Consider the following 11,309-nt stretch of genomic DNA (forward strand, 5'->3'; position numbering starts at 1 on the left):
ATCACCTTTGACCTTAAACTCATTGATGTAGGGAGTTGTGCAATGGGTAGAGAATGTTTTGGTCCAAAGAGGCAGACAAATGGGAGGAGCGTCAAGCTGCAATTACAGAGTTGCAGATCTGTGACCTGGTATGCAGCGTCATACTTCCACCTGCCATTTCAGTTTGATTAGACTGTTATTAGGTAGTTTACACATTTGCTACTGTTATTAGATAGTTTACTCATTTACACAATCCTAGAGCAAATCTTGAAAAAGGTAAAGTAGCAGAAAATTTACAGAGACACACGTTCATTTATATCATCCTGAGAGAAACACGATGGAAAAGCTTCAAGGTGAAGGTAACCCCATTGACAACGAACTTAAAACAAAAATGGAATCATAATTTTTCTGAATTTGGGATAGTCTTCAAATTTCTCATGGTACCACCTGAAATAAGACAAAAAAATACATTAAAAAAACTTAATTTTCTCACTGAAACATTTAACAGTTGCTAACGAAACGGACACTATTTCTCATCATAAAGGGATACTGAGCTTTTTAAAAGTAGTAATAAAAATTCTGGCATCTCAGACATATAGCTTGACTTTGTCTGTATCATGAATAAACATATCAGAGTGTACAGCACGATTCACGAAGATGTGACTCATATAATTCACCTTTATATTGGCAGGGAAAATTACAGGCATGTGATAGACATGCAGATCAGGATATTGGGGCGCTATCTTTGCAGATCTTGGGAAGCAGGCTGACTGGGGGAGGGGAGAGGAACCTCTTAGTTACCCCAAGAGTTTTCTCCAGTTCCCAGAAGAGAACTACTGCTCCAGACCCAGGGTCTGTGGCAGGGGCACACAGCTACATGCCAGGTGACTCTCAAACAAACAGAGGAACACATGACACGGGTCATTCATAATTCGGCCCTGCACTCAAACAGGTATTTTCAGTTTTGATATAAATTAAATCAACAAAGGCACACTCATTCATTGTGGGGTAATAGCCTGTTGGGAAGGGTGGCAGCTAAATGGGTGGAGTAAGAGATTAAAAATAATCTGACAAAATGGAGAAATAGGCAGAAAAAGCCTTTCCATAAGTACAAAAGAGTGCTAAACAGACTAAAAACAATGATGGAAAATAATTAGCTATTGTAGAGAACAAACGTATGGACACCAAGGGGGGAAAATGGCGGGGGCGTGGGGGTGGGATGAATTGGGAGGTTGGGATCGACATATACACACTAATATGTATAAAATGGATAACTAATAAGAACCTGCTGTATAAAAAAATAAAATAAAATTCAAAAAAAATTAGCTAATTTGTTAAGATGGCAGAAACATATGGAAACAACAACCTGAAAGTGAGTCAACAAATCCTGTCGATTTTAGAACAACTCAACACTGTCATCCACAAATACAGAATTACAACATAGCAGATGCCATGGTGCTCTCATGCGCTGTTCTGTATTCCCCAAAAGACACATGATGAGAAACACCCACATAAGCTGGTCACTGGACCTCAGATCAAGCAGCACCTCCCCTGACATGAGGCCACAGTAAAAACGGACTTTTCCAGATCAGTGATGTGTGTGGAGACAAGAAGGGCTATGGGCAGCAGAGGTGCCAAGAATGTGTACAGTCCACATATTTACTCACCTCAGCCTGTGCTATGGTCTGAATGTGACCCCGGCAAAAGTCATGTGAAAGACCTAACGCCCGGGGCAATGATAGTATTAGGAGGTGAGGCCTTTGGGAGGCGATGAGGTCATGAAGGTGGAGCCTCAAGGATGGAATTAGTGCCTTGATTAAAGAGCCCCCCCACCCCCACCCCGGCTCTTTCTTTCCTTGAGGTTACAGCGAGAAAGCAACCCAGAAGAGGGCCTTTCCCAGAACTGCCAGTGCTGGCACCCATATCTCCAATTTCCAACCTCCAGAACTCTGAGAAATAATCGTTTGTTGTTTTGTTTTTTTCTTTTTTCCGGTACGCGGGCCTCTCACTGCTGTGGCCTCTCCCGTTGCGGAGCACAATCTCCGGACGCGCAGGCTCAGCGGCCATGGCTTATGGGCCCAGCCGCTCCACGGCATGTGGGCTTTTCCTGGACCAGGGCACGAACCCGTGTCCCCTGCATCTGCAGGCGGACTCTCAACCACTGCGCCACCAGGGAAGCCCTTGTTTGTTGTTTATACGGCCCTGGGTTACGGCATGTTTGTGACAGCAGCCTGAACACAGTAAGACAGCCCGCTCGGGATCCAGGACATGGACCCGCAGCCAGTTCCAAAGAGCCTCCCATGGGGCAGCTGTGTGGACAGCACGCTAGGAGAGCAGGATGCCAGCCCCTGTCCTGAAACTGCCCAGGGAACTGGGACACCGGCCTCAGATGGGCAAGAGTGAAGGCGGCGGCCCAAAGACATCAAGAACAGGACAGGCGCTCCCGCCCACGCCCTCAGGACGGCTCCAGGAGCTGTGCAGCCACCCAGGAAACTTCTCATTTGTTTGAACACTGAGACCACAAACCCACCTCAAGAAAACATACTTAAAGGACTTCCCTGGTGGTCCAGTGGTTAGGACTCTGTGCTTCCACTGCATGGGGCATGGGTTTGATCCCTGGTCAGGGAACTCATAAGATCCCACACGCCACGCGGCCAAAAAGAAAAAAGTACTTTAAGTATGTGTGTATGTATAGATAGTTTTAAAATGACAAGCGGCATATTTCTATTACTTTTCTCATTCATTTTGCTACCCCTAGAACCAAAGCTTATGTGACACTGACCAGGGCTGGATACCAATTTTTTGTCTTGATTTTATTACTGTGGCGACTGAACTAACATCTCATTGCCTTTCTGTTGAATGCAAAATAACCCCTAACCGTTTGTGTGTTTCAGGCTCAGAAACAGCTTTGTGTTTTTGAACACAGGGACGGGCCACTGACAGCTGAGTAAACACTTTCGAAGCATTCACAAATCACGGTTACGCACCCAAGTCTCATGAAATAGGCTGTGACAAGATGGCAGCATGTCATATTCGTGTGGGCCTTTTTAAAAAAATCATTGTGTCATCAACCAGTGTCTTGAAGACGCATTGGGTTCATTTTTAAAAATGACATTAAAGTTAACAAATAGATAAGCATGCAATAATTTATTTCAACAGAGTCTGCCCTCAAAGACTGTGCTTGAGGCTGGCCCCAACCTCTAGTGCCCGGGTGTGCACGAGCACACGTCTGAGTTCATTCTTACACAGCTGTGAAATCATGTGCAGCCACACCCTGGCCCCATCAAACAAGCATGGCTGCTGGAGGCTGGCAGGGAAGAAAACAGTGAGAAAACGTGCCCCCCTTCACCATTCCTTGAAATGTGGCCCTCAAACCTGAATATCTGTTAGCTACTCTGAACAGGTGACCCTAAGTTTCTGATCTACAGATCTAATTATCAATATAACCATCATTTATGGATTTAAATAATTCACGTCTAGCTGTTACAGAAAGAAGTTCATTGTAATAAAGTATGGCTTTAGGAACGTTGTCAGTAAGTCAAATATAGTGCAAGGACTAGTCCCAGGGATTGTTCCCTTTTGGAAGCAATTTATCTGATGGTTTCATTAGTTGTGTTGACTGGATTTAAAAAAAAAAAAAAAAAAGATAGGCTTTACTTTGTCCTCAGCTTGTAAATCTAACATTTCTGAACATACTTCCACTAAACCGAATTAATTGTTCAGCAATTAAAATTGCTTTCACACTGCCATCAATTTAAACAGAAAATGAATGAAAAAGAGCCCTTTCAACCCGTAAATCTGCAAAGAACACCTTTGGGCTTTCTTTACAGAGACTTTCATTTGGAAAATAGGATTATTTTCTATTTCTATCTGTGTCACACTGCAGCATTGAGAGGGATTTTCCTGTGCCCTGTTTTCATTTGAGAAAACATCTTTACGACTGACCTAGTGTGCTCTTGTTCAATCTTCCTCTGTTCCACTTTCTTAAAATGTCAGGATTATCTCTTTTGCTTTTATTATTAGAAAGCAACCAATATTCACTTTTTAATATCTAATATAACAAATGGACAGGAATAGCATCTCCCCCATGGCCATGAGAAGGTGGTCTTAGGCCCCTGCACTGGGCTGTGTGGGGTAGGTGCTGGTGCTGAGGTGGGGGAGGAGGGGGAGGGGAAGAGGGAGGGGAAGAAGGGGGAGGGAGGAGGGAAAAAATGTTGGGAAAGACCCTTTTGCTAGCAGGGATTGAGGGGGTTAGAGAATCTATTTTTAATAAATTACATCCTAGAAAGATCAGCTGCCTGTGTGCTCGTCAACTGAACGTAGGTGGAAGTTGCACTTTGCTCATTTCTTTTGGTGGGACCTAGTTTTGCTTTATTCATTTTCTAGGGCGTTGTTAGATACTTTTATTCTAAAGTGATAATAACATATTATTTCAGCCAGGCCTGCTAAGAGTATGAATCTTTCTGGTTCTGAGAAAAGTGTTTCATAGGCATGAGATCTGGGGAAATCATCTAGCAGAGGAGAAAACTGAGGACCTCAGACTCACTGCCTTTGCTTACAGCCCTATGGACTGTAAATCCGGGAAGGGCTGGTGTGTTGGTTTCTCAGGGCTGCTATAACAAAGAGCCACAAACCGGGGGCTTGAAACAACAGCATTTATGCCTGGCGGCCAGAAGCCTGCAGTCCGGGTGTGGTAGGGCCACAGCTCCCTCCCAGGCTCCAAGGGAGGGTCTTTCTGAAACAGGAGGGAAAGAACAACCCTTGAAAGAATGACACAGCCCAAGGACATGACATAAACTGATTAGAACCAAATGGATCCAAGATGGCGGACAAGTCGACTTTTTCCACTAGACCTTGAGCCTCAGTATCAGCAAGCTCAGGTTAGCACGCTAAATGACACACTCACAGGCGCCATGACAGTTCCAAGACAGGCCACAACGATCAAAAAGTGGGCGGTGGCCCAATTCCTGGAAATCCCCGCCCCTTTCTGAAACAACTGGAACACTCCTCCCCCTCATTAGCCTATGAAATTACCCGCTCCCATACCCTGGTGCCTCTCTCACGTTCTGAGATGGCCCACACTCTGTCTGTGGAGTGTGTTTCTCTCTAAATAAATCCACTTCTTACCCATCACTTTGTCTCTCACTGAATTCTTTCTGCGATGAGACTTCAAGAATCTGAGCTTCATTTAAGTCCTGAAACCCGGTGTGTGATCTCAGTTGGAAGACTGTGGGTTTTGGCCGGGTTCGAGTCCCGGCCGGCGTGGGTTTAAGTCCCAGTCTGAGGTGTACGGTTTCACTTCCAGCCTTTCCCAGCTTCCGGCAGCCTCTGGGGTCCCTTGGTTTGTGGCTGCATCACTGCCACACTCTTGGCCTTCAGCTTCCCTCTGTCTGTCTGCACGCAGCCGTCACTTCTTTTGCGTGCATGTCTGTGTCCAAGCGACTCCTCTTCGTAAGGACACCAGTCCTACTGGACTAGGGCCTGACTCCAGGGTGACCTCATCTGAACTAAGCCCATCTACACAGACTCTGTTCCTGGGGTTAGGACTCAATCCAACCCTAGACGGCGAATCATTCCTGAACATTTGTGCGTTTGAGCCACTTCTGACGCTGTAACCCCTTTCCTGAGCCCTCGCTGGTATGGACTTCCTTCCCACCCCTGTCTTCACAGCAGCTCCGGGATACACACGGGTCCTGGCTTTGTGGCCCTACTCCCCTCACTGGCAGGAGGGAAGCTCACCAGCTCACCAGCGCAGGGGGCACTTCAAAGAACAGAGGTGCTGCTCTCAGGATCTCAATAACTCTCACGCTTTTGCTGTAATGTCTTCAACTATTAGCTAAACAGATATTTTTAGCTCTTCCTCATTACCTCCAATAATAATCCTCTGTGTCTTTAAATACATGGTGAGCCTGGGACATAAACCCAGGACTTCTGACTCTAAGAAGTCTGTGTTTCCCACTGCACCGTGATATCATCTATTCTTCTGCTGGCCTTCCAGCTCTGTCCTGTTCCCCAAAGAGATGGCAAAGTCCGTGAAGCAGGACAATGATATACATTTTTGGATGCCTCTGTGTCAGCAGCCCTGGATATTAGGATGGAATGTTTCTGAGTGAATGAAGCCAGGGAAGCAGAGCAGCATCCCCTCGAGCTCAGAGGACACGAGCTGTCCATGTGGGCACTGGGGAACCAGCTGCTCCAAACTTCCAGCATTGCTGCGGCATCAGGGGACTGTCCCGATGCTCAGATGGTCTGCAAGCTCTCCAGTCTCAGCGAGACGTGACTTCCACCCTGTCTGAGCCTGAGCCTCAGTTTCCCCACCTGTTAGATGGGGAAGATGCTCTCCAAGCTTACTTCAGCTTTAATATACTTTGTTTTCTTTACTGTTGGTCAAATGGATCACAGACCCTTTTGGGGATCTGATAAAGGCCTCACACTCTGGAAAACAATGTGACCTCCGGGTGCGGTATCCCAGGAGTCCATCAGGGACCCTGCACAGTGGGATGCCCTTGTGGGAAGGGGCTCTGCCAGGGCCAGACGCTGATGCTTCCAACTGCAGCCGCCCGAGGGCCTGATGCCCGGTCAGCGTCCCCTGTTGTCATCGGCGAGTCCACGTCAGACACTGAATCCCCCTGCCTGACATTCAACTTGACCACCGAGTCCAGCAGCAGACATTCAAAGAGGCTCAGAGCAGGGTGGAGCAAATGACGTGGCTGACGCGTACCTGACGATTACACCTGGGCTATTCTTCAGACATGTGCGTGGTTCCATGCTCGTTTAGCTAAAGCCTGGTCTAAACTGGGATTTGGCAAATTGATATGAACATTTCAAAAATCTAACCTGCAAATTGCTCTACCAAGGTCGGAGGACAAATTAGAAATGCTAAAAGCATTTTCAAACGTACTGGTGATGCTGCTGAGCCCTGGTGAGAAGGACACAGAAGGTGAACACAGCAAAAGCCCAGCCTTGGATGGACCAGCTGGCAAGGGCGTAGCCACACCACTCGACGACCTCTCCAAAGTAGTTGGCCGCAGTGATGTATTCAAACAAGCCCCCTAGAAGAAAACAGAGACCCAGCAGTGCGTTTACTATGAAACAGTGCCTAATGAAACCCTGATTAAGAGATACCAGTGGATACTTCCTCGGAGAACACACAAATCAACTCTGGGGAAATACAACTTCTACAGAATTTTCATCAATGAGACACATCTAACGTGACCGGTTTTACTACTTCATATCACAACTTCTGGTAGTAAGTACACGCCTGTATCAATACCTATCTGTTTGTCTGACTATAAAATGCTACGGTTTTAACACACTTCGATATATCACCTCCCTGGTTAATGAATCAAGCTGGAGAAAATACAAATTTTCAAGGACAGACTCATTCATTCACTCCTCAAATCTTCACAGATTCATCAAGTCTACATGACAGGCCAGACCTTTCTCAAAGCACGTGGGGTGCTGTGTGGACCAGACCCATCCCCCAACATCTGGGCCATTACACCCCAGGGAGGGGGGGCACCCAAGGGGCAGAGCAGGGCGTGGGGGCCTGGGAGTCATCGGGCCGGAGAGCAGAGCTGCACACTCCAAGGGTAACCCCAGGGCCACAGTTTAAGTCATTTGAGCTTTACAGGGATTTTTGGTCATTTGTTCTGCTGTTGTTCCTGTATGGTTTCCAGGAAGATAAGCTGAAGGATTCCAAACTAAGTGCTGCTGTGTGCTTCTCACTTTCACTCTAGTTTTAGTTTTACCTACTAATATTTAAAGAAAATTTTCAGAAGCTCTGTTGTTTTCCAGCTTGTATCTATGTTGTCCTTTTTAGAGTATACTGCTCCTTTGCTCATAATTTCAATCCCTTTTTTATTTTTTAAATATTTAAGTATTCACTTTACAACTTGAGTCTATGAACTCTAAGATCTGAGATTGCTCATGTTCATGAAGCTCTTGTTCATCGTGCCCTATTCCTCATGGGCTCTGCAACTTTTGACTGTGGCCCTTAATCTGTGGTGTGTGGTCTGCTGGGCTCTCGGAGGCCTGAGTTGAAGGCAGGTTCCTTGGGGACCTGGGCTTGCGTTGGCCACAGGCATGAGCGCACCACCCCCAGGAATACATGGATCCTAATTCACAGCTGGACGTTTTTCAGACCAGGCAAGTGGCACGAATTTGGGCCACAAGACCAGCATGAGGGTCAGCTAGTGGTTAAAACAAGATGCACTCTGGACTCTAGCACTCACTTAGATTTTGCCCTCTGATGATTACTTGCTTTCTTGATACCACACTGATGCATTTAAATTTTTCACCCAACATTTTAAATTGTTTTCGGAGGGAGGGTCAATCGAGCTATCGATTCTATTCTGTGGCTAGAAATGAACTATCGGACACCCCTTGTAGATCACAAAATCCTACTAATCTCTCTTCCCAAACACAGATACAACTAGAGCTTCCTTTTTGCTTAATAAGCGTTCAGTTAGTCAGAATTGCTTCTTCTATCATTTTAACGAAACAGTAATCAGTCACTGTTATGAATGATAATGGTGACTCACGCTGAAAACCTGCAGCTAAAATATACTGCACTTTAGTTACGAGATCTGGCAAAACTAAAACAGCAAAGCATCATTCAATAAAATTTTAGAATAAATTACCCATTTTCGGTACATACCCCTTGGTATTTTATATCCAGTCTCCCCTGGTTTCCTGAGGTTCCTTAGGACATGATCTGAATGGATGTTTATCAGCATGCCTAACAACCACAAGACAAAACCTAAAGAAAATAAGATATAAAGAAAATAAAATATTCAAGAGTATTATGGTTAATAAACTACAAAGTTTACAAACCCAAGCCTGAATGAAGGGTATTATTGGTATAACATATTAGCCATGACTGATAGCAAAAATCATTGTATATAATAAATACTGTGCTTTATTTAGAAAGATGACTTATAAGCACTGCTCTAGGCCTGCTAGATAGGGCTTTGCTTTTCTAATCATACTATTAAATTATCTAATCTATTTGAGACAGCTTGACCTGATGGCCACAATCTATGTTTTTAGGATGACTGGTATGATTAGAAATTTGACTTATGACTAAGGCACAAGGCTCTTTTCTAGGAAGAGGTATTACCATTGTCAGTGGGTCAGCCCACAAAGTTTATTTGTCCTCTCAAACACTGTCTGAAGCACGATGGCCCCTCTGGCCCCTCTGTTTGGCAGAAGAGGAGCCAGGATATCGCAGCGCGTGCTTTACCATGACTGGCTGCATTCAGGCCCCTTGAGGGGCGGTTCGGAGGAGCTAACCTCTGGGCCTCTTCTCCTCTTTCTCTATAACCTCATTTGAACAATTTAACGCACATCCACGGCCTCCCCCACCCCTGACTTCCTGCTCATTCATCAGTCGGTGTTCCTGGGTCTGTTCATCCACCTCATCTCCCCCAACTAAATCTTCAACTGCCAGCCACCCAGCTCTGCGTAGATATTCCACAGCATCTGAACATTTTCTCTCCAATTCTCCAAAGCCTTCAGAGGTTTCTCATCACTTAAAGGAGACTTACCAGTATCATATCAATTAATTCCAACAAGAAAAGGCAAAATGTCAAAATAGTGTTTGATAAAAGGAATAACTTGATTTCATAAAAAGAGTTAATTTGATTATTCTGAGATGTTTAAAACAATGTGAAAGGCAGATGGTGCTTAATGGTGGCATTCAATTCAATTTCAAAGGAACGTACACTTGGAGTAACGTTATTAAGTTATTCATCAGTTACCCCTGTGGCATTAAATAGTTTTCCACAGTTAGAACAGGGACATACAAATCATGTTCAGGTCTACAGTAAGACTTGCAAGATTTCTTCCTATTGATTTCACTAGGCAGCTTCCTTTCTAAACAGTTTGTACCAAACTGTCTAATATGTTTTATAAGTCACTTACTGGATCCATCAATTTATGGCTGACTCGCTACCTTCTTTGAATTTCAGTATGTCACTTCTAGGTGATTTGGCCCTTAATTTGATGTTCCAGAAAGCATCACGTTCTCAAAATTCCATGCTTCCTTTATTTGTCTTCTAAGAGACAAGCTCCCTCTATTGCCTAGATTCGTAGGCAAACTAATATTTGTGCTCATCTGAACTAAACATTTAATTCCATGGTTAGGGATCTTAAAATCTTTGTATAAATTCTTTTAGCTTAACCACTCTTACTTCTCTGGGAAACTTTTTGTTAGGATTTTATTACTATGGATACTTGCTTAACCTTTTCATAATAACTATTGTAAGTATAATTAATTATGTGATTTCTAAAATTATTCATGTAATTACAAAAGCTATAAACTTTATGAAATGAATATAATATCAAAAAAGTAACCCAGTTTGTTTCGCAGTTGGCATATTTCCTCGTTTTCAATTACTTCTGTTCAATCATAGAGAAGTCAAGAAGTCTGTATACAATTTATTGATGTCTTAAATTTTAGACCAATTTCAAAGGCACCTGCAGGTAACATGGTCTATCTATACAGCTCCTTTAAATGACATTGAAATTCACAGACCAAAGAATTCTTTTGTTTTGTTGTTCATCAAAAGTTCAAACAATTCATCATAAAAACGATTCCCATGAGAATCTCAAATAAACATTTAAAACCTTTATCTTTTAGTTTAAAAAACAATCCCCTTTCTCTGTCCCTCATTGCCTTTTGTGGGCCAGTGTGATGATCTGGTTTAAACCACCACTCTGACTTTCTCTCGCTCTCCAGAAGAAACCGTAGGAGGTTTAACCACTGTCTTAGATTACACAGTCAATTAGTGCCCAAATGAACTCACTCTCCATCCACTGCTCACTCTGCTGGAGCTGGTTGCTATTTTTAGGCTCACCTTAAGAACAGGTATGTGTGCTTTCAGTGCTTGAGTGGGCAAGGGTGACGGGGCACCTGCGTCATCTCCTGCTACTGATGCGGCGCTGGGACAGCCTGACCCTCCCTCCCGCCAGTGCTTGGCCCCCTGCTAGGTCATGGACCTACGCAGACTCTCTGTTCTCTCAAGAAGTGTGCGCTTTCTAACTGGACACTACTGGAAGGTGAGCACCAAAGTTATGATTAGGAGGATGGAGTGCATCACTAAGGACACTCACCTGTTAGAAATCGGGGGTCAGTGAGCCAGTTGTCAGCATATACCGCATACTGGCTCAAGTATCTGCTCTGCAAGTAGCCATTATAGGTGCAGAATATGAATGCCAGGATAAAGGTGTACAGTGGCATGGGCTTTCCTCCTCGGATCAGAAATGGGAAAATCAAGGCCCTTCGGAAAAAAGAAACACATATATATATATATATATATTTTTTTTTT

General features: G+C 44.4%; 1 protein-coding gene across 1 annotated transcript in view; it reads right to left on the reverse strand.

The window, feature by feature from the left end:
• Nucleotides 1-359: 359 nt before the first annotated feature.
• SRD5A1 (steroid 5 alpha-reductase 1) overlaps nt 360-11,309 on the reverse strand; it is a 24,069-nt gene continuing 13,119 nt past the window's right edge. The window contains exons 2-5 of the mRNA XM_007451653.1: nt 11,095-11,261; nt 8,639-8,740; nt 6,881-7,031; nt 360-426 (exon numbers count right to left, since the gene is read on the reverse strand). Of these exons, the coding sequence (XP_007451715.1) occupies nt 360-426; nt 6,881-7,031; nt 8,639-8,740; nt 11,095-11,261 (487 nt within the window). The remainder of the gene's footprint in view (nt 427-6,880; nt 7,032-8,638; nt 8,741-11,094; nt 11,262-11,309) is intronic.

The sequence above is a fragment of the Lipotes vexillifer genome, unplaced genomic scaffold (assembly GCF_000442215.2).
Source record: "Lipotes vexillifer unplaced genomic scaffold, Lipotes_vexillifer_v1.1 scaffold1463, whole genome shotgun sequence".
Classification (NCBI taxonomy): domain Eukaryota; kingdom Metazoa; phylum Chordata; class Mammalia; order Artiodactyla; family Lipotidae; genus Lipotes; species Lipotes vexillifer.